This window comes from Camponotus floridanus, unplaced genomic scaffold (assembly GCF_003227725.1).
Source record: "Camponotus floridanus strain SB8 unplaced genomic scaffold, Cflo_v7.5 scaffold3, whole genome shotgun sequence".
NCBI classification, from domain to species: Eukaryota; Metazoa; Arthropoda; class Insecta; order Hymenoptera; family Formicidae; genus Camponotus; species Camponotus floridanus.
In genome coordinates this window covers 6,768,622-6,794,067 of record NW_020229436.1, presented here as the reverse complement: position 1 = coordinate 6,794,067, position 25,446 = coordinate 6,768,622, and the positions used below count along the sequence as shown (strand labels likewise).

Sequence of the window (25,446 nt, the reverse complement as noted above, 5' to 3'; positions counted from 1 at the left end):
TTCTTATAAATAATAACATACGTGCATGCACGCAAACTGTTTCTCTTTTCTTCTAGAATAAATGAATAAACATATAAAGATTTTGTATATATTATTTACATAATTTTTAGGCGAAGATAAAACAACCATTAATTGTGATTATGAGGAAAATAGGGTATCCCAATTTTAAAGCAGGTAAAATTAATCAAAACACCGATTTGAAAAACACTTTTAGAGAAGAGATTGCAAGATGGTTATGTATCATGGATGATGCCACTTGCTTGACGAACGCCAATTATGAATTAATGTCATATGTCTCAAATGATGATAAAGATTCATTATACAAGTAATTAATTCTTGCACATTTTTTATCACGATCATTTTATAAATTTTTTCTCGTATTCTTCTCTATCTTGTGAAGTATTTTATAATTCATATATGTTATCAAGATATCTGATTATAAATTCTAATAATTTATTTTTATTTCATTTTGAATAACCGTAGAATTTGGACGGAATGGAAAGAATGGATATTCTGCAATGGTTTGAAAGCAGCAGATGAGGATGTTTGGAAGAAAGTATTTCTTATGTATTGGATAAAATCTGATTATAGTGTTTTAAAGTTCCTAGCTTGTTCCACAAATTCTGTTATCATTCAAAACTATATGTATTTAATGAAATTTGGTGTTGTTGTGGAAAAAATAAAAGTTTTCCGCCATATACAAAGTTTTTGTTCTATTATTGCAAGGCATGCAAAGAATAACTTAATGCTTGATTTCATATTAAGAAATTTGGAAGATATAAAACCTGAGTAAGTGACACTACATTTTATAAATATATACAGTATATATTTTTTATTTTTATTTTATTTTTTATTTTAATTTTTATTTTAATTTTATTTTTTTCTAAAATTTGTTAAAATGCCATGCAACAGTGTAAACTTTCATATTTCAAATGCAGTTGTTTGTGTCATGAGAACATTCGATTTCATCTGGACTTTCTGATGTTATTTTTCTTAAATCTATGGTGTAATAACCGGCTTTGGAAATTGTGCTCATCAAGCAAAAATACATTGAAAATGACTGTTTATATTTGAGTTATAAAGAGAATCAAATTTTATTGGATGTTTTATAAATCTATGTTATTTTGTTTTTATAGAGAAATCAGTATTACTACAGCATTAACTATAATTATTAACCACGTATATTCTATGGAACAAATTAAAAAGGTAAATTTTAAAATCTCAGATACAAAAACTTATATGTAAATTTATTTATTTATTCCTTCAAACTGATACATCAGTATACACACACACACACACACACACACACACACACACAGAATGTTTCTGGTATCGTGAAACAAAGAATAACCATAAGTATATCTCGTTAATCTGAACTAGAAAGTCTTATATTATATTTAACGAAAAACCACGTAAAATTTCGAGATATTAATTCAAAGTTTTGGTTGATAAACGTTTTGTAACGTAATTAAACTAAAGACAAGTTATATTATAACAATTTTTATTATATTACCAAGTAAAAAACTACTACATATATTTTAATCTAACAAATAATTTTTCTAGATAAACATGGAAATTGATTTCAGGGATAATGTACAGTCTCTGGTTTATTGTAATACTGACAATCAAAACAATGATGAGGTTTGTAAGTTTAGACATATTTAGACATATTTAGTTATTAATTTTTTATTAACATAAGCTTATTCATCTTTGTATATATATGTATCACTACTACCTTATTCTAATTATGCTAATAGCCAGAAATCCTGGTAAATATTTATGCAAAAGAAATTACTATTGAAAATAAATGTTAAAATAATCTGTTTTAGGTAAACAAATGTTTGTTATTTAAGACAAAGTATAAGGAAAATATAATAATATACCTAAAAGACAAACTGAAACTACGTTGGAATCAAATAAAAATTCAGTTGTATGAATTTCGACACTTAGCGGAAAATTTGGAAGATATTCTTACACAAAGCTGGGATGATTAATCAAATTAAGAAGAGATAATGAAATGTAATGCCTACACAGTAAAAAATTTTGTGTTAAATTTAAGATATTTCACGTGTCTCAATTTATCCATTTTAATTTTAAAGTTAATTTAACAGAAGGCAAATATGTAAATAAATAACATAAGTAATATGTTCAAAAATTACACAAAAGTGTACACTTAAATTTATGTGGAAATAAAGTTTATGTTAAATTAACATATATATAATGTTAAATTTAATTAAAAGAAAATGTTATTCTTACATTTTTATGATCAATAACAGAAGAAATATGTCGATTTAACATATGGAAACTGTTATAGAGAGAAAAATAACACAACTTATCTGTTCATTTTAACATATAACATATTTCATCAATTTCGTGCATTTACATATTAATTGTATGTTGTTTTAACTCTTAAAAACGGTGAATATTAACTCAATGCAGAAGTGTCAAAATAACGCAATGATAATATGTTACATCAACATAAGAGTATGTTAAAAATTTAATACAAAAATTTTTACACGAGAAAATTTTAACAGAAATGTTTTTTACCATGTATGTATATTTATCTTTATATCAACAGTTATATATAAACAGCTTTTATTTAATTCTTTATCATGAATATCTTAAAAACAAAATTTTATAAAATTCGTATGAGAATTGAAATATTTTAAATGCTCCTAAAATAATATGATGCATTATAAGTGCATTATATAGACATACATATCAACATTTATCTTTAAAAATATTCTCCTTTAATTATCACATACAAGTAGTATTTTAAAAAATTGGCAAAATATTATATATATTATTATAAAATTATAATCTATTTTAAATACAAATGAAGGATATTCGATTATTGATTAAAACTATGCCACTATCATTTATTACGATTGTAAATGATTTATAAATTAGTAAAATAAATACAATAGCGCGGATTAATAGCATTAACTTGCTGAAATCGCTGTTGCTTCATACAATACAGATAACAATATATAGATGCAAGATAGCAATATATTAAAATGGATATTAATATATCAAAATTAATATTTTTAAATTATATAGCATTATATAAACACATTACATTATCTCATCATTTAATACAGTCTTTCTCTGATTGTTAGTTTTTCAGAATCAAATTTTAATTAAATGCAATTATTTGATTATTTAATGGTTATTTGGTTATTTAATTTATTTAATATTTGTCATAAAATTCAATAATTTCTGGATCTTTTACGATGACTTTTAAACATTTCGAGTTCTGTGGCTATTATTCTGTGGCTGTGCGTTAGACAGCCTTTATTATCGTTTTGCTATGATTATTACTTTTGTATTGAAAAAACTAACTTGTTCATCAGATAATAAGAAAGATTTGTTCGCAGACACTGCAACTCTATGTCGATTCTAAAGCAAACCTCTATCTACTTGAGATTATTACGTACATACATTCTGATTAAGACTTTTGCAATCCCTAGGCAATTTCGAGGATCTAGCAATTGTATATAATATTCATTACAAATTACAAAATATTTTCGATTTCTCAAATAAAAGATATAATATGTAAGAAATATATTTAAATATATTAAGTTTGTTCTGACTCTTGTGTATAATCAGATCCAAATCACTGGGTGAATTAAATCAATCCTCGAGATAAAATAAAGATATAATAATAGAATTTTTTTATTTTATACATACCATAATGTCACGTGTGCAATATGCATGTGTGCATTGTGCATGTATACAATAATATCATGTGTGCAGTGTGTATGTGCCCAATAATGTCATATATGCCGTACCTTCGCAACTTCATTTTTTTCGTGTATGCAATAACACCTGTTGGCAATCGGGAAAGTAAGCAACTGAAACCCTCTTAAAACATATCTACAATTCTTGACACTTTTTTAGGATTGACATAATTATAATAAATATATAGCATATATGTAAAATCTTGTAATATGAAAAATTTGATAAATTTGAAAATTAATTATTTTAAAAAGTTTTATTTTCCGTTGCATATATTTTTTTACTGGTACAATAGTTTAACATTTATATACATTTACAAAAATACGAAATTATATAACATTTACTGCATAATTTGCAAAATTTATTTCTAAAACTTATTTCGAATTTTTTTTTTGAAATCTGCTTTATGTCCTATTTATTCAATAAGAAACTTCTTGATATTGACTGTAAATTTACAAATAGGGCCAGTAAATTAAGATATAAATGGCATTGGAGTGTTTACTAATAAGAAAAAATATAAAAGTATAGGGAGAATACAATTTTTTAATTATTCTAAATGGGTTTCAAAATTATTTTAAAATTATATATATATATATATATATATATATATATATCAGAAAGTTTATTAGATTTAATCATATACTGACATTTTATGATGTTTATTGACTGGTAAGACAAGTATTAAACTAATTTTATATTATTTTGATTTTCAAAGTTGTTTCTGTAACGTGTTTATTGTGATATCACATGTCGAACGTTGACACTTCTTAATAGTATCCTGAAACAGCAAGATCAAGTTAATATAAATATATTTTCGATATTAATAAAATTTGAAATAATAAAGAGTTAATTATACTTAATTATATACTATCTAATATAGAAAATTAAATTCTGATCGGCTGACATTATAATATACAAGGTAAGTTATAATAAAACAGAATACATAGCTATTTTCAAAAAGAGAAAAGAACTAAAATATGTACATTATAAACTGAGGACAAATTAAATAATTTCGAGGTACAAATATATAATAAGCATAGTTATATTTCGCCAAAAAAGGCAGTTTTTTTCATTATTAAAACTATTAAAAAGAGAAGATTCTAATTTGAGAGAAATGTGCATATTGTATTATTATTTAAATGATTTCAATTGAATTTAAAATTAAATAAAACGGTTACTTACTGAATGTGTATTGTGATACGATTAAATTTAATAAAATTAAATTAAAGCAAATGCGTTTATTAAATTTATAATGGAAGATCATAATTCTTTTATCCTAAGGATATATTTTATTAAATATATTTTATTTACTTTTTTTATTTATATGTAATAAAAGCAATAAGTCTCTTCTTTCAAGAAGAAAAGATGTTTATTTTCTAGATATTTGAAACGAATGACATGGCATTCTTGAGAGTGTTAAGTTGCAATTTGATATTCATCGTAGCGGTAGCTGTTATTAATAATAATTTTGATTTGCCTGTACCATTGGTGACACTCAACATATCACCGTTACATTACTACATCAAATTTATGCTATATGTCAACGATGATATATTCTATGGCGAATGCAATGTCAGCATTTATATTCCTTATAAAATGCCAAGTATATACATTGAGACGGAAAATTTGGGTATAACTGAAATTATAGTAACAGAAAATACACAAATATCTAAAGGAAATGAAGAAAAAGTTTTTGCCCATAGACCTAAGAAATTAATCCATGACACTGAAACATATGGAACCCGCATTTGTTTTTTATATGATTTACCACGAGGATATCACACTCTGAACATGAAGTTCATTGGACTTTTAGCTGAAAATGGAGGCTTTAGAACTTTTTATATGAATCAACAATATAACAGAGTGTGAGATATTTATCAAATATTAAACAATTAGCTATATACACCATATGTAATAAATGTTTATATGTGTTATGAATACCGTTTGTTTCTTGCTTCAATTCTTTGTAAACAATTCGCATTATTGATACCAAGACATAATTTTAACATATATCGTATGATTTAATAAATTATTATTTAAATACAGTCCTCACTCTCTCTTAAAAAAGTTAAATTTTGCAAAAAATTGATAAATAACTAAATCGGAAAAATCATTTATTGAATTGTGCAAGCATATATAATATTCTTATTATCAACAACTTTTCAATTCAAGACAGATATTAATTATACATAAATATGATGGAATTTTAAATACTATAATATATGCTGTAAAATATTTTATATTATTATATTTACTTTATATTTTATATTTACTATATTTTATATGCTGTAAAATATTTCATATTATTATATTTATCATATTATTATATTTATTATATTATTATATTATATTATTATATTGTTATGTACACATAAATATTATAGTGTATCATAATATATGTGTAACATCATAAAGATATAATATATGTATAATATCATACAAAATTTTTACGATAAGTTATATTAAATTATACACTAAAAAGATATAATAATATAATAATAAAATTGTAATACAAAATGTGTTACAACTATTCTTGAAGCACTATCCTTAAAATACATTAATATTTTTCAATTTCTATTTTTCTTTTAAAATTTCTAATACTTTAATAATAACCGAAAAATTATGTTATACAAAATGTACTTCTATATATGCTAGGTGGTTGGCCGCAACGCATTATCAAACATTTATGACTCGAAGATTATTTCCTCTTTTGAAGGATACTGGATATGTTAGTTATAACATTTCTATAAAGCATCATAAAAATTACACGGCTTTATCAAATATGCCCGTAAGAGCAGTGAATATAGACATAAATAATATGATATGGTCACATTTCGAAAGTATTCCCATAATGCCTGATGATTTCGGCCTGATGATAGCAGCGAATGTGGTACATGTCCGCTTTAATCAAGATACAAGTGAGAATCTCAAATTGTTTTGCAGAACAAACACAATATCACATATGATATTTGCATACACAGTTATTCAAAAAATTGCGCAATTATTAAAAAATATATTTCCATATATCAGAAAAACACCAGAAACAAATCATATCGCGATTCCGAAGTTGTTAGATGTAGAAGAGATAAAGTTGGGACTCATTCTTTATAAGTAAACATATTTTGATTTACAAAATATACTAATTTCTAAATTAAAACACATAATTTTTTTTCGATATTACAAAATTCGATATCTGTGTGTATTAACTAAAATATAATTTAATAGAAACATAATTACTTTATGATATAATTGATTTATATATATATATATATATATATATATATATATATAACAGGTTTTATCTACTTTATTATAATATTTGTAAATTATTTTTAGTGAAGCAGATATTATCTTTGATCAAGAAATAGATCCTGAGATGCGCAAATTTGAAATAATACGAATAATAGGATGTAAAGTGGTGCACGAATGGTTTTTTTATAATGCAATCTTTCCATATAAGTGGGATCCGTGTTTAAGGAAAGGTTTTGCTACATTCCTTGGAATCTACGCCGCCAATAAGGTTATTTTATATTTAGCGTTAATTCTTTTAATTAATTACGATCAGAGTGATATAAAAATATAAAAAATCTTATGTAATATGCAATAAATCATTCCAAAATCTTTATGAATATTTTCTATTATTCATAATATACTAATTTAGATCGGAAGATGATTCTTTTATAAAATTAAAATTTAAAATTTGTACTCTATAACGATTGAGCCAAAACTTGTCAGTAAAGTAATAATAAATTAAAATATTATACTTATTTATATTTACATATGCACCATTAAATAACTTTAGAAATGCATAATTATTATTATATATTATTACATATTATTACAGGTTTTGAATAAATTTTTTAAACTTAATAAGAAAAATTTAAAGAGCAAATGAACTTGTAAATATTTTTTAATATATTATAATAGTTCTTAATGCGTATTGCCTATGTGTGAGCATTTCTTATGATTAAATATTTGTTTAATTATATTAAAATCTTGTCGTCCAGATTTTTCCACACTTTAGGATACAGGATTTCTTTGTAGTTCAAATGCAACATGATGTTCTTCACTGGAGTACCAAAGACACATGGCCGCTTAAATCACAGTTTAATAATTCGTTTGAATTACCTTGTAACATTAAAGGTATAATCAAGCAAACTATTTATTGTCATAAATTCTTTATTCCTACATATAATATTAAAATTATAAGAAGAAAAATAATTTAGTTATGATTTAATTATTATTATTTATATAAGTATTAACGTTTACCAGGAAAATTAAACTAAGATTAATTTTTATTTATCATATGTAATTTAGTTATGTTCCTGAATTTAAATTTATTTATACATATTACATTTTATACTTTATTAATTTTCGTAGTGAGCATTATGTTATACACATTGCAAAATACACTCACCAAAAAGATGTTCGAAAATGGTGTCAAAACGTATTTACAAAAACAGTGAGTATAGATTACAATATAATTACATTATTATTTTAAACACATATTTTTTAATGATAATTTAATTTTGCTCTTTTTCATAATTATTTTTATGTTTTAATTTTTCATATGTATTTTTACTTCTCCATCCATTTTTTTATTCCTCTGTTCTCCTTTATGCTCCTACCTTCTCTTACATTTAATTTCTACTAGTAATTTCAAGACTTGTTAATTTTATATTTTTGAAATTTTAATTTCTATTTTATTATCTTCCATCTTATTATTATTTTCTTTCTTATTATCTTAATCTTTTTTCAATTTTTTTAATTTTTTTTTATATCTCCTTTTCCTACATTTTCTAATATTATAATTTTTTGTTTAGTTTTTTAAATTTTCTTACTTCTTTTATCTTTAATATTTATATATTTTTTTTCGCACTTCATGTGATATACTTATCTTCTTTGTCTATTATTCCATTTATTCTTTTCTACTATTTGCTATTAACATTTTTCCGATTTTTCCAATTCTGTTTGATTTTATTCTGTCCCTCCTTTTTCTACATTTCTTTTCTTTAAATATCTTAATTATTTTTCAATACTTTTTCAAATATATATCTTCTTTTATTTATCTTTTCTTAAGGTTCAATTTCTGTTTGGATTTTTAGGTACATAGGCATTAATGATTTCTGGATAGATATGCAGACTGTACTTTATGATACATCTTTCGGAGTTAAATACAATTATATTCTAAAAGACAAAATACCTAATTGGGCAGAACTAAATCACTGTCCTGTGATAAATGTGAAAAGAGATTATAATACTTTCAGTTTGAATATATCAGTAGAAAATTTTAATACAAATATATCCATACCTATAAGCATTACTACGCAAACATATTTTCTTTTGGAGAAAATTGTGCATCCAATATGGTTAATGCCACCACATATTTCAAATCATATGCTGACTTTCGACTCTGTAATTAAGGATGACTGGATTTTAGTCGATTCACAAGAAAGTGGTAAATATGGATCAATACATTTATTGTTCTTACATATATTTTATAGATAAATTTATCCTCTATCAACGATATTTATTCAGTTTTTATTTCGATATCTATTTTTTATTTTAAAGATACAAAGTACATTAAATGCCATATAAATATAACTAATTCTATATGCGGCAAAATATGTATAGAGTATTTACAAAATGTGCAAAACATTTTCTGCTATTATTATTAAAATAGTATATCTTTATTATTTCTATTTCGCGGCAAATAAGAACCAGATGCAAATATTAAGTCATCGAATATTAATTTTTCGATGAAACTGATTAATTGAGGACAAGACTCAAATTTTTCTTGATTTACATACTAATTGTAAGTGTAATATTTAAATCTCAATTCGATATTTTTTATTCTTCTTTTCACGCTCTTGAGAAATGTAGGCGAAAGACTCGAGTTCGATTCCCGATTCACTGAATCAACTCGTTATTCTTCTCGCCATCTTTACGCTTCTTCAGAAGTGTAAAAATGGATTTGTTAAAAATCTAGAATTGAGAATTAAGTCTATACACTTATTATGTAAACCAAAAGAAATTATCCCAAATATGCCTATTTTGTGGTCCTTGAAATTGTAATCAATTTGTATGACAAACAATAGTATGGTACATTAATCTGAAAAAAACTTTGAAATGGAGTGGTTTTGGAGATTCGGGAAAATTGACCAATTTTCCAATATTGTTCAAGCACAATAAACACAAAAAGAAAGTTAAATGTTCAGTTCTTTGTAACAGTAAAATTTTGATTGGAATTAGTCAGAATGGTTCTTTGACTGTCATATTAAAAATTCAACAATCTAAAATATACACTGAGAAAAATCGTTTGATTGACTAACAAGATAGAATATCTAATAGAAGGTATTTTGGTTAAACCAAGCAAAATTTCTAGTTATTATGATAAGACTCGATTTTTTATAACTAGATCTTTTAATAGAATTTATTACAAGGATTTAATATTTTCTAGTTGGATCTTCTAAAACTTCTTCCTAACTAAACATGGACACAGTGATGCCATCTTTTTTGTAAATTTAGTATTATTATTACTCAATAAATTTGGTTAATTTATTCTAAACAAGAAGTTTTATAGAAACAACTAGAAATTTAGGAAGAAATTAATCATACATATCTGGTAATTCCTAAAGAAATTCTAATTCGTTCATTTTCCAACAAACATACAGGTTGAATCTATCATATTTCTAATTAATGCAACCAGATTTTTTTTCTCAGTGTACATACGATATAGTGTTACACACAACAAAGCATGTAGTATAATTTGTCTGGCATTATTGGTTAACATGCAAGAGCGTCCGCACAATTTTTTTCAGGGGAGGCATGACATAAAATATTATTCAGATTGATTGAAATGTATGCTTTGATATTTATCCACCTTTTAGTATTAAAACTTTCTTACCGCGACAATGTAGATGTAAATCGAGAAAAATACTTTTTTTTGTTAAATGAGGAATGTAGGCATTGAAAATATGAAATAAATTATGGTTATAAATTTTTTTTTGTTTTCCAGAGGGTTGCACCGCTAGCCGCCCTTCCCCCTTGCGGACGCTCATATTAATATGAATGAAAATAAATTTAAATTGATATAATGCTTTTTGTCTTTATAAATACATTGACTTATCAGTATAACAATTATAATTATACTGATAATCTGTAGTTTACTTTTTGTAGTAATCACATTTTCTAATAAATATTTCTTTATACGCTACGAACATAATAAAAATACAGATACAACAAAATATAACAACATACAAATATAACAATATATAACAATATATAACATATATGAATGTAACAATATACAAACAAATATAACACTACACAAATATATATAACATAAATATAACAAAAAGACATTTCAACAGATATTTCAAAAAGCATTACTTGATAAATACAATCAAAAAAATTTAATAATTTATTGATAATTTACTTATTCACAGGATATTATCGTGTCAAATACGATGCCGAGAATTGGAATAGACTTTCAATATACTTAAACAATAAATATTTATTTAGACAAATACATGTTCTCAATCGCGCTAAAATCATCGATGACATATTTCATTTTGTGATGTCAGGCCAATTTAATTTGAATCTTTTCTTGAATATTTTACAATATCTACGGCAAGATACAGATTATATTGCATGGTATCCCATGTTCAAAAACTTGGAATATATATCGAATTTGTGTGCCTTTCCAGAAAGCACTTTTATAAAGGTATAAATAATAGTTTGTGTAAATAAAAAATGTATGTTTTATATTAAATAAGATTAATTTATATAAGTATAACAACTTATACACATTTATTTTTCAAAATTATTTGTGATAAAATAGATGAATATATAATGTTTAATTCTTCAAAGTTCACGAAACAACTTCCGCTTCTAAATTTTTAACCAATAATTTTTTTTAATTTTATAAAAAATAAATAATACCAAATTGCACTAAATAAGTGTAAGTGCTAGTGTGATATAATTGTAGTAACTATATTTAATATAATCATGCATTCATCATATCATTTTTTTAATCGTAAGATTATTATTAAATTATTTACATATCTTTTTATAAATAATAGCATACGTGCATGCACGCAAACTCTTTCTCTTTTCTTCTATGATAAATGAATAAACATATAAAAATTTTGTATATATTATTTACATAATTTTTAGGCGGAGATAAAACAACCATTAATTGAGATTATATCGAAAATAGGATATCCCAATTTTAAAACAGGTAAAATCAATCAAAATATCGATCACATTTATTTGAAAGAAGAGATTGCAAGATGGTTATGTATCATGGATGATGCCACTTGCTTGATAAGAGCCAATTTTGAATTAATGTCATATGTCTCAAATGATGATAAAAATTCATTATACGAGTAATTATTCTTTGCACTCTTTTTATCACCATCATTTTATAAATTTTTTCTCGTATCTTGTGAAGCATTTTATTCATATATGTGATCAAGATATCTGATTATAAATTCTAATATTTTATTTTCATTTCATTTTGAATAACCGTAGAATTTGGACGGGATGGAAAGAATGGATATTCTGCAATGGTTTGAAAGCAGCGGATGAGGATGTTTGGAAGAAAGTATTTCTTATGTATTGGGTAGAATCTGATGATAGTGTTTTAAAGTTCCTAGCTTGTTCCACAAATTCTGTTATCATTCAAAAGTATATGTATTTAATGAAATTTGGTGTTGTTGTGGAAAGAATAAAAGTTTTTAACCATATACGAAGTTTTTGTTCTATTATTGCAAGGCATGCAAAGAATAACTTAATGCTTGATTTCATATTAAGAAATTTGGAAGATATAAAACCTGAGTAAGTGACACTACATTTTATAAATATATACAGTATACTTATACATGAAGATTTGATTCATCTGCTAATTATACTATTCAACATTATTTTTGTAAAACGTGTACGAATATTCATTTTCAATGAATGTTTGCCTGCTGAACACGAATCCATTATTCAAATTTGGCTATCACATCATAATTTTGAGAAAATGGTGCTAAAGAGGCTAAAACGATGATTTGAAGATTTTCGTGATATTGTACGATCGTGAACATTGGCCAAATTTTTTTCTAAAATTTGTTAAAATGCCATGCAACAGTGTAAACTTTCATATTTCAAATGCAGTTGTTTGTGTCATGAGAACATTCGAATTCATTGATTTGGAATTTCTGATGCTATTTTTCTTAAACCTATGGTGTAATAACCGTCTTTAGAAATTGTGCTCATCAAGCAAAAACATTGAAAATGACTGTTTATATTTGAGTTATAAAGAGAATCAAATTTTATTGGACCATGTTATATAAATCTATATTATTTTATTTTTACAGAGAAATCAGTATTACTACAGCATTAACTATAATTATTAACCACGTATATTCTATGGGACAAATTAAAAAGGTAAATTTTAAAATCTCAGATACAAATAACTTATATGTAAATTTGTTTATTTATTCCTTCAAACTGATACATCAGTACACACACACACACACACACACACACACAGAAAGTTTCCGGTATAACAAAGAATAACCATAAGTACCGTATAACAAAGAATAACCATAAGTATATCTCGTTAAGTATATCTGAATTAGAAATTAGTATATCTGAATTAGTAAATCTGAATTATATTATATTTAATAAAAAACCACGTAAAATTTCGAGATATTAATTAAATCAAAGTTTGGTGGATAAACGTTTTGTAACGTAGTTACACTAAAGACAAGTTATATTATAATAATTTTTATTATATTACCAAGTAAAAAATTACTACTTACATTTTAATCTAACAAATAATTTTTCTAGATAAACATGGAAATTGATTTCAGGGATAATATACAGTCTCTGATTTATTGTAATACTAATTATCGAACTGATGATAAGGTTTGTAAGCTTAGACATATTTAGTTATTAATATCTTATTAACATAAGCTTATTCATCTTTGTACATATATGTATCACTACTACCTTATTCTAATTATACTAATAACCAGAAATCCTGGTAGATATTTATTATGCAAAAGAAATTACTGTTGACAGTAAATGTTAAAATAATCTGTTTTAGGTAAATAAATGTTTGTTATTAAAAACAAAGCATAAGGAAAATATAATAATATATCTAAAACGCAAACTGAAACTACGTTGGAATCAAATAAAAATTCAGTTGTATGAATTTCAACACTTAGTGGAAAATTTGGAAGATATTCTTACACAAAGCTGGGATGATTAATCAAATTAGGAAGAGATAATGAAGTGTAATGCCTACGTATATTTATCTTTATATGAACAGTTATATATAAACAGTTTTTTCATTTAATCCTTTATCATTAATATCTTAAAAATGCTTTATAAAATTCGTATGAGAATTGAAATATTTCAAATGCTCCTATATGATGCATATAAATGCATTATATAGACATAGCAACATTAATCTTTAAAAATATTCTTTTTTAATTATCACGTATCAAGCAGTATTTTAAAAAATTGACAAAATATTATTTATATATTATTACAAAATTATAATCTATTTTAAATATATATGAAGGATATTTGATTATTGGTTATAACTGCCACCATCATTTATTACGATTTATAAATGATTTATAAATTAGTAAAACAAATACATTAGCGCGGATAACTTACTGAAATTGCTGTTGCTTCATACAATACAGATAACGATATATATATGCAAGAAAACAATATATTAAAAGGGATATTAATATATCAAAATTAATATTTTTGCATTATATAACATTATATAAATACATAACATTATCTCATCATTTAATACAGTCTTTCTCTGATTGTTAGTTTCTCAGGATCAAATTTTAATAAAATGCAATTATTTGTGGTTATTTAATATTCGTTATAAAATTCAATAATTTCTGGCATCCTTTATGATGACTTTTAAACATTTTTTGTTCTCTTGATATGATTGCGTTAGACAGCCTTTATTACCGTTTTGCTTATGATTACTACTTTTGTATTGAAGAAACTAACTTGTTCACTAGATAATAAGAAAGATTTGTTCGCAGACACTGCAACTCTATGTCGATTCTAAAGCAAATCTCTATCTACTTAAGACTATTACGTACATACATTCTGATTAAGACTTTTGCAATCTGTAGACAATTTCGAGGATGTAGCAATTGTATATAATATTCATTACAAATTACAAAATATTTTCGATTTCTCAAATAAAAGATAAAATATGTAAGAAATATATTTAAATATATAAGTATGCTCTTGTGTATAATCAGATCCAAATCACTGGGTGAATTAAACCAATCCTCGAGATTAAATAAAGATATAATAATAGAATTTTTTTATTTTACATATACTATAATGTCACGTGCAATATGCATGTGTGCATTGTGCATGTATACAATAATATCATGTGCGCAATGTGTATGTGCCCCATAATGTCATATATGCAATCGTACTTTCGCGTCTTCATTTTTTTCGTGTATGCAATAATACACGTAGGCAATCGGGAATGATGGCAAAAGAAGCTGTCGGTAAAATGTTGTGCGCAAACAGAGCAGTTGGCAATCGGGAATGTAGGCAACTGAAGACCTCTCAAAACATTGGATCTGATCTATAATTATTGACACATTTTTAAGATTGGCATAACAATAAATATATGGCATATATGTAAAATTTTGTAATGTGAAAAACTTGATAAATTTGAAAATTAATTATTTTAAAAAGTTTTATTTTTTGTTGCATATATTTTTTTACTAGTACTTTAACATTTATTAACATATATTTTTTTACTGATACTTTAACATTTATGTACACTTACAAAAATACGAAATTATATAACATTTACCGCATAATTTGCAAAATTTATTTCTAAAACTTATTTCGAATTTTTCTTTTGAAATCTGCTTTATGTTCTATTTATTCAATAAGAAACTATTAATTCTGGATATTGACTGGAAATTTACAAGTAGAGCCAGTAAATTAAGATATAAATGGCATGGGAGTGTTTGCTCATAGGAAAATATATAAAAGTATAGAGAGAATGCAATTTTTTAATTATTCTAAATTAAGTTTCAAAATTATTTTAAAATTATATATATATATATGTATATATATATATATATATATATATATATATATATATATACAGGGTGTCCCATTTTAATGCCCTACCCCAAATAACTTTCTTATTTTTAATTTTAAAAAAAGATGTTTCAGACAAAAGTTGTATGGTTTCGAGGGGGACATAAGATGGTACCATTAATTAGATCTTGAAGAGTCACATGAAGGTTACGTGAAGATCATTTTCAATTTCTTAAATGGAACACCCTATATATTTTTGCATATTCTTGTAGCTTATCTCGAGAGCTTTCCAAAACACTATAAATAAACATTTTTTCATCAAGTACGTTTCGAGTAATGAGGCTTGAAATCATTTCTTAATTTTACATAAACCATAAAATATCTTGTAAAATATTCATTTTTTGATTATCTTACCTTAATACTTTTATGTACAAAATAATGAGAGAAATCAATTGGTGTAAAGAAAACATACAGTTGTTTTTAAGAAAAAATATGGAATTGTTAATTGCAAATTACATATTTTTTTCTTAAAAACAACTGTATGTTTTCTTTGCACCAATGGATTTCTCTCATTATTTTGTACATAAAAGTATTAAGGTAAGATAATCAAAAAATGAATATTTTACAAGATATTTTATGGTTTATGTAAAATTAAGAAATGATTTCAAGCCTCATTACTCGAAACGTACTTGATGAAAAAATGTTTATTTATAGTGTTTTGGAAAGCTCTCGAGATAAGCTACAAGAATATGCAAAAATATATAGGGTGTTCCATTTAAGAAATTGAAAATGATCTTCACGTAACCTTCATGTGACTCTTCAAGATCAAATTAATGGTACCATCTTATGTCCCCCTCGAAACCATACAACTTTTGTCTGAAACATCTTTTTCTAAAATTAAAAATAAGAAAGTTATTTGGGGTGGGGCATTAAAATGGGACACCCTGTATATATATATATATACAGGGTAACCCATTTTAACTTAGGCAGCCAAATAACTCGAAAAATAAGCACACTACGAAAAAATGGTTAGAATCAAAATTTCGTCATTTCGAGGGGGACGTACAATGACGTTAAAATCAGCCCCCCCACCCCTTCCCCTGGGCGGTGAGGGGGGGCAAGTTTGAAATCTTAAATGGAACCCCCTATTTTTCATTGCATATTCTTGTAGCTTATCTCGAGAGCTTTCCAAAACACTATAATTAAGTACCTTTTTATTAAGTACTTTTTGAGTTATAAGGCTTAAAATAATTTCTTAATTTTACATAAACCATAAAATATCTAGTAAACCATTCATTTTTCGATTATCTTACCTTCATACTTTTATGTACAAAATAATGAGAGGAATCAATTGGTGTAAAGAAAACACATAGTTATTTCTAAGAAAAAATATGTAATTTGCAATTAACAATTCCATATTTTTTCTTAAAAACAACTGTATGTTTTCTTTACACCAATTGATTCCTCTCATTATTTTGTACATAAAAGTATGAAGGTAAGATAATCGAAAAATGAATGGTTTACTAGATATTTTATGGTTTATGTAAAATTAAGAAATTATTTTAAGCCTTATAACTCAAAAAGTACTTAATAAAAAGGTACATAATTATAGTGTTTTGGAAAGCTCTCGAGATAAGCTACAAGAATATGCAATGAAAAATAGGGGGTTCCATTTAAGATTTCAAACTTGCCCCCCCTCACCGCCCAGGGGGGGGGGTGGGGGGGCTGATTTTAACGTCATTGTACGTCCCCCTCGAAATGACGAAATTTTGATTCTAACCATTTTTTCGTAGTGTGCTTATTTTTCGAGTTATTTGGCTGCCTAAGTTAAAATGGGTCACCCTGTATATATATATATATATATATATATATATATATATATATATATATATCGAAAAGAGATTATTAGATTTAATCATTTATTGACATTTTATTGTGTTTATTGACTGGTAAAACAAGTATTGAACTAATTTTATATTATTTTGATTTTCAAAGTTGTTCCTATAACGTGTTTATTATGATATCACATGTCGAACTTTAGCACTTCTCAATAGTATCCCGAAACAGCAAGATCAAGTTAATTCAGATATATTTTCGATATTAATAAAATTCGGAATAATAAAGAGTTATATATTATCTGATACGGAAAACTAAATTCTGATCGGCTGGCATTATAATATACAAGGTAAGAAAATAGAATAAATGTAATAAAATAGAATACATAGTTATTTTCAAAAAGAAAAAAAAAGAAAATGCGTACATTATATACGTTGAGGACAATTTAAATAATTTCGAAGTACAAACATATGACAAGCATAATTATATTTCGGCAAAAAGACATTTTTTTTATTCATTATTAAAATTATTAAAAAGAAAAGACTCTAATTTGAGATGTGCATATTGTTGTATTATTTTTTAAATGACTTGAATTTAATTTAAAATTAAATATAACGGTTACTTACTAAATGTGTATTGTGATACGATTAAATTTAATAAAATTAAAATTAAAATAAAAATTAAATTAAAGCAAATGCGTTTATTAAAGTTATAATGGAAGATCATAATTCTTTTATTCTAAGGATATATTTTATTATTGCAAGGAGATATAATATTTTTTATTTACTTTTTTCTATTTATATGTAATAAAAGCAATAAGTCTCTTTTCTCAAGAAAAAAAGATGTTTATTTTCTAGATATTTGAAACGAATGACTGACATGGCATTCTTGAGAGTGTTAAGTTGCAATTTGATATTCATCGTAGCGATGGCTGTTTTTAATGATAATTTTGATTTGCCTGTACCATTGATGACACTCAACATATCGTCGCATTACGATATCAAACATTACGATATCAAATTTATGCTATATGTCAACGACGATATATTCTACGGCGAATGCAATATCAGCATTTATATTCCTTATAAAATGCCAGGTATATACATTTACACAGAAAATCTGGGTATAACTGAAATTATGGTAACAGAAAATACACAAATATCTAAAGGAAATGAAGAAAAAGTTTTTGCCCATACACCTAAGAAATTAACCTATAACATTAAACATATGAAACCTACATTTCTTTCCCATATGATTTATCACGAGGATATCACACTCTAAACATGAAGTTTATTGGACTTTTAGCTGAAAATGGAGGCTTTAGAACATTTTACATAAATCAACAATATGATAGAGTGTGAGATATTTTTGAAATATTAAATAATTAGCTATATATATTACGCCATATGTAATAAATGGCTACATGTGTTATGAATACAGTTTGTTTCCTGCTTCAATTTTTTGCAAACAATTTGCATTATTGGTACCAAGACATAGTTTTAACATATTCCATATGATTTAATAAATTATTATTTAAATACAGTTCTCTCTCTCTCACTTAACGTTCGCAAAAAATTGTCTAATAAATAATTAAATAGGAAAAATCATTTATTGAAATGCTCAAGCATATATAATATTTCTATTATCAACAAATTTTAATTCAAGACAGATATTAATCATACATAAATATGATGGAATTTTAAATACTAAAATATATGCTGTAAAATATTTCATATTTTATTATATTATTATATTTACGTTATATATGCATATATATTCTAGAAAATATTGTTAAATATATTGATATGTACACATAAATACTATAGTGTATCATAATATATGTATAACATCATAAAGATATAACATATGTATGTTATAAAAAATTTTTATGGTATATTATATTAAATTATACACTAAAAACATAATATAATAATAAAATTGTAATACAAAATATGTTACAACTCTTTTAGAAACATTGTCTTTAAGATATATTAATATTTGTCTATTTCTATTTTTCTTTTCATCAAAATTTCTAATACTTTCAAAGTGGTGCACGAATGATTTTTCAATACTAATCAAAAAATTATGTTATTTAAAATGTACTTTTACATATATTAGGTGGTTGGCCGCAACGCATTATCAAACATTTGCGACTCGAAGATTATTTCCTCTTTTGAAGAATAATAGATATGTTAGTTATAACATTTCTATAAAGCATCATAAAAATTACACGGCTTTATCAAATATGCCCGTAAGAGCAATAAATATAGACAAGAATAATATGATATGGACACATTTCGTAACTTCTCCCATAATGCCTGATGATTTCGGCCTGATGATAGCGGCGAATGTGGTACATGTCCGCTTTAATCAAGATACAAGTCAGACTGTCAAATTGTTTTACAGAACAGACACGACATCACATATGATATTTGCATACACAGTTATTCTAAATATTGCGTTATTATTAAAAAATATATTTCTGTATATCAGAAGAACTCCGGAAACAAATCATATCGCGATTCCGAAGTTGTTAGGTGTGGAAGAGATAAAGTTGGGACTCATTCTTTATAAGTAAACATATTTTGATTTACAAAATATACTAATTTATATATTAAAACACATAATTTTTTCTCGATATTCAGTATTACAAAATTCGATATTTGTATGTATTAACTAAAATATAATTTAATTGAAACATAATTAATTTATGATATAATTGATTTACATATATATAAGGTTTTCTCAACTCTAATATAATATTTGTAAATTATTTTTAGTGAAACAGATATTATCTTTGATCAAGAAATAGATCCTGAGATGCGCAAATTTGAAATAATACGAATAATAGGACGTAAAGTGGTGCACGAATGGTTTTTTTATAATGCAATCTTTCCACATAAGTGGGATCCGTGTTTAAGCAAAGGTTTTGCTACATTCCTTGGAATCTACGTCGCCAATAAGGTTATTTTATATTTAGCGTTAATTCTTTTAATTAATTACGATCAGAGTGATATAAAAATATTAAGAATCTTATGTAATATGCAATAAATCATTCCAAAATCTTTATGAATATTTTCTATTATTCATAATATACTAATTTAGATCGGAAGAAGATCCTTTTATAGAATTAAAATTAAAAATTTGTACTCTAATGATTGAGCCAAAACTTGTCAGAAAAGTAATAATAAATTAAAATATTATACGTATATATATTTACATATGCACCTTTAAATAACTTTAGAAATGCATAGTTATTATTAAATATTATTACATATTATTACAGGTACTTTTGAATACATTTTTTAAACTTAATAAGAAAAATTTAATGAGCGAATAAGCTTGTAAATATATTTTAATATATTATAATAGTTCTTAATGCGTATTGCTTATGGGTGACCATTTCTTATGATTAAATATTTGTTTAATTATATTAAAATCTTTTCGTTCAGATTTTTTCACACTTTAGGATACAGGATTTCTTTGTAGTTCAAATGCAACATGATGTTCTTCACTGGAGTACCAAAGACACATGGCCGCTTAAATCACAGTTCAATAATTCGTTTGAATTACCTTGTAACATTAAAGGTATAATCAAGGAAACAATTTATTGCTATAAATTCTTTATTGCTATATATAATATTAAAATTATAAGAAGAAAAATAATTTAATTATGATTTATTTATATTATTATTTATATAAGTATTAACGTTTACCAGGAAAATTAAGCTAAGATTAATTTTTATTTATCATATGTAATTTAGTTATGTTCATGAATTTAAATTTATTTATACATATTACATTTTATAATTTATGATGTTAATTTTCGTAGTCAGCATTATGTTGCACACATTGCAAAATACATTCACAAAAGAGATGTTTGAAAAAGGTGTCAGAACATATTTACAAGAACAGTGAGTATAGATTACAATATATTTACATTATTATTTTAAACATACGTTTTTTAATGATATTTTAATTTTGCTCTTTTTTATAATTATTTTTATTTTATAATTTTTTATATGTATTTTTACTTGTCCATCTATTTTTTTATTCCTCTATTCTCTTTTATGCTCTTACCTTATTTTACATTTAATTTCTACTAGTAATTTCAAGACTTGTTAATTTTATATTTTTTTAATTTTTAATTTCTATTTTATTATCTTCCAATCTTATTATTATTTTAATTTTATTTCTTATTATCTTAATCTTCTTCTAATTTTTATTATTCTTTTTTTACATCTTCTTTTCCTACATTCCCTAATATTATAATTTTGTTTAGTTTTTTAAATTTTCTCACTTCTTTTATCTCTTTTATTTATATATTTTTTTCGCGCTCCATGTGACATATTTATCTTTTTTATCTATTATTTTATTTATTCTTTTCTACTATTTACTGTTAATATTTTTTTTATTTTTCCAATTCTGCTTAACTTTATTCTGTTCCTCCTTTTTTCATATTTGCTTCTTTAAATATCTTAATTGTTTTTCAATATTTTTTCAAATATATTTCTTCTTTTATTTATCTTTTTTTATCATTCAATACTGTTTGGATTTTTAGGTACATAGACATTGTTGATTTCTGGAAAGTTATGCAGACTGTACTGTATGATACATCTTTCGGAATTAAATACAATTATAGCATAAAAGACATAATACCTAATTGGGTAGAACTAAATCATTATCCTGTGATAAATGTGGAAAGAGATTATAATACTTTTAGTTTAAATATATCGGTAGAAAATTTTAATACAAATATATCGATACCTGTGAGCATTACTACGCAAACGTATTACAATTCGGTGAAATTTTTGCGTCTAGTATGGCTAATGCCATCACATATTTCAAATCATATGCTGACTTTCGATTCTTTAATTAAAAATGACTGGATATTAGTCGATTCACAAGAAAGTGGTAAATATAGATCGATTCATTTATTGTTCTTATATGTATATATTTTATAGAAACATTTATCCTGTATCATATTTATTCAATTTTTATTTATATATATATTTTTTAATTTAAAAGTTTAAAGTATTAAATGCCATATAAATATAACTAACTTTATATGCGACAAAATATGTATAGAGTATTTAAAGAATGTGCAAAACATTTTGTGCTATTATTAAAATAGCACAATATTATTAAAATAGCATATCTTCATTCTTTCCATTTCGCTGCAAATAAGAACCAGATGCAAGTAGTAAGTCATCGAATATTAATTTTTCTATGAAACTGATTGAAAACGAGATTCAAATTTTTTTTTGGTCTACATACTAATTGTAAGTGTATATTTAAATCTCAATTCGAGATTTTTTTTATTCTTCTTTTTCCGTTCTTGAGAAATGTAGGCGAAAGACTCGGCTTCGGTTCCCGATTCACTAAATTAACTCGTTACTTTTCTCCTATGCTTCTTCAGGAATGTAAAGAAGGATTTGTTAAAAATCTAGAATTGAAAGTTAAGTCTATACATTTATTATATAAGCCAAAAAATTATTTCAAATTCGTCTATTTTGTGGCCCTTGAAATTCGAATCAATTTGTATGACAAACAATATGGTACATTAATCCCAAAAAACTTTTCAATGAAGCATAGGAGCAGTTTTGGAGATTTGAGTAACCAAATTGGCCAAATTCCAATATTGTTCAAGCACAATAGACGCAAAAAGAAAGTTAAAAGTTAAGTTCATTGTAACAGTAGAATTTTGAGTGGAATTAATCAGAATGGTACTTTGATTATGTCATATTAAAAATCTGACAATCTAAGATATGTACATACGATATAGTATTACACGCAACAAAGCATGTAATATACTTTGGTTACCATTATTGGTTATCATGAATAAAAATAAATTTAAATTGATATAATGCTTTTTGCCTCTATAAATATATTGATTTATCAGTATGCCAATTATATTTATACTGATAACCTGTAGTTTACTTCTTGTAGTAATCATAACTTCTAATAAAAATTTCTTTATACGGTGTGAACATGATAAAAATATAAATACAACAAAATATAACAACATAAAAATATAACAATATAAAACATATATGAATGTAACAATATACAAACAAATACACAAATATAACAAAAAGATATTTCAACAGATATTTCAAAGCATTACTTGATAAATTCAATCAAAACAATGTAATAATTTATTGATACAATTTATTTATTCACAGGATACTATCGTGTCAATTATGATGCCGAGAATTGGAATAGACTTTCAACATACTTAAACGATAAATATTTATTTGGACAGTTACATGTTCTCAATCGTGCTAAAATCATCGATGACACATTTCATTTTGTGATGTCAGGCCAACTTAATTGGACTGTATTCTTGAATATTTCACAATATCTACAGCAAGATACAGATTATATCGCATGGTATCCCATGTTCAAAAACTTGGAATATATATCGAATTTTTTTGCATTTCCAGAAAGCGCTCTTATAAAGGTATAAATAATAATAGTTTGTTTAAATAAAAAAAAATGTGTTTTATATTAATTAAAATTAATTTATATAAGTATAACAACTTATACACATTTATTTTTCAAAATTATTTGTGATAAAATAGACGAGCACATAATGTTTAATTTTCCAAAGTTCACAACTTTCGCTTCTAAATTTTTGTCCAATAATTCTTTTAATTTTATAAAAAATAAATGATACCAAATTTCACTAAATAAGTGTAAGTGTAAATGTGATATAATTGTAGTAACTATAAGTAATATTATCATGCATTCATTATCATTTCTTAATTCGTAAGATTATTATTAAATTATTTGCATATCTTTTTATAAATAATAGCATATGTGCGTGCACGCAAACTCTTTCTCTTTTCTCCTATGATAAACGAATAAACATATAAAGATTTTATTATATATTATTATTAGTATATATTATTTACATAATTTTTAGGCGGAGATAAAACAACCATTAATTGAGATTATGTCGAAAATAGGGTATCCCAATTTTAAAACAGGTAAAATCAATCAAAATATCGATCACATTTATTTGAAAGAAGAGCTTGCAAAATGGTTATGTATCATGGATGATGCCACTTGCTTGACGAACGCCAATTATGAATTAATGTTATATGTCTCAAATGATGATAAAGATTCATTATACAAGTAATTAATTTTTGCACATTTTTTATCACGATTATTTTATAAATTTTTTCTCGTATCTTGTGAAGTATTTTATAATTCATATATGTGATCAAGATATATGATTATGAATTTTAATAATTTATATTTATTTTATTTTGAATAACCGTAGAATTTGGATGGAATGGAAAGAATGGGTATTCTGCAATGGTTTGAAAGCAGCGAATGAGGATGTTTGGAAAAAAGTATTTTTTATGTATTGGGTAGAATCGGATTATCGTGTTTTAAAGTTCCTAGCTTGCTCCAAAAATGTTCTTACCATTCGCAAGTATATGTATGTAATGAAATTTGGCATTAGTATGCAAAAAGCAAAAGTTTTCCACCATATACAGAGTTTTTGTTCTATTATTGCAAGGCATGCAAATGATAACTTAATGCTTGATTTCATCTTAAAAAATTTAGAAGACATAAAACCTGAGTAAATAATATTACTTTTTATAAATATATACAGTATATACTTATACATGAAGATTTGATTCATCTGCTAATTATACTATTCAACATTATTTTTGTAAAACGTGTAATATTCATTTTCAATTAATTTTTGCCTGCTGAACACGAATCCATTATCCAAATTTGGCTATCATGTCATAT

General features: G+C 24.7%; 1 protein-coding gene across 1 annotated transcript; it reads left to right on the top strand.

Moving 5' to 3' along the window:
* Positions 1 to 5,136: 5,136 nt before the first annotated feature.
* Positions 5,137 to 6,812, top strand: LOC112638412 (thyrotropin-releasing hormone-degrading ectoenzyme-like). Its single transcript, XM_025410071.1, has 3 exons — positions 5,137 to 5,603; positions 6,394 to 6,656; positions 6,769 to 6,812. The coding sequence occupies exons 1-3, from the start codon at positions 5,137 to 5,139 to the stop codon at positions 6,810 to 6,812; spliced, it is 774 nt and encodes a 257-aa protein (XP_025265856.1).
* Positions 6,813 to 25,446: the final 18,634 nt, after the last annotated feature.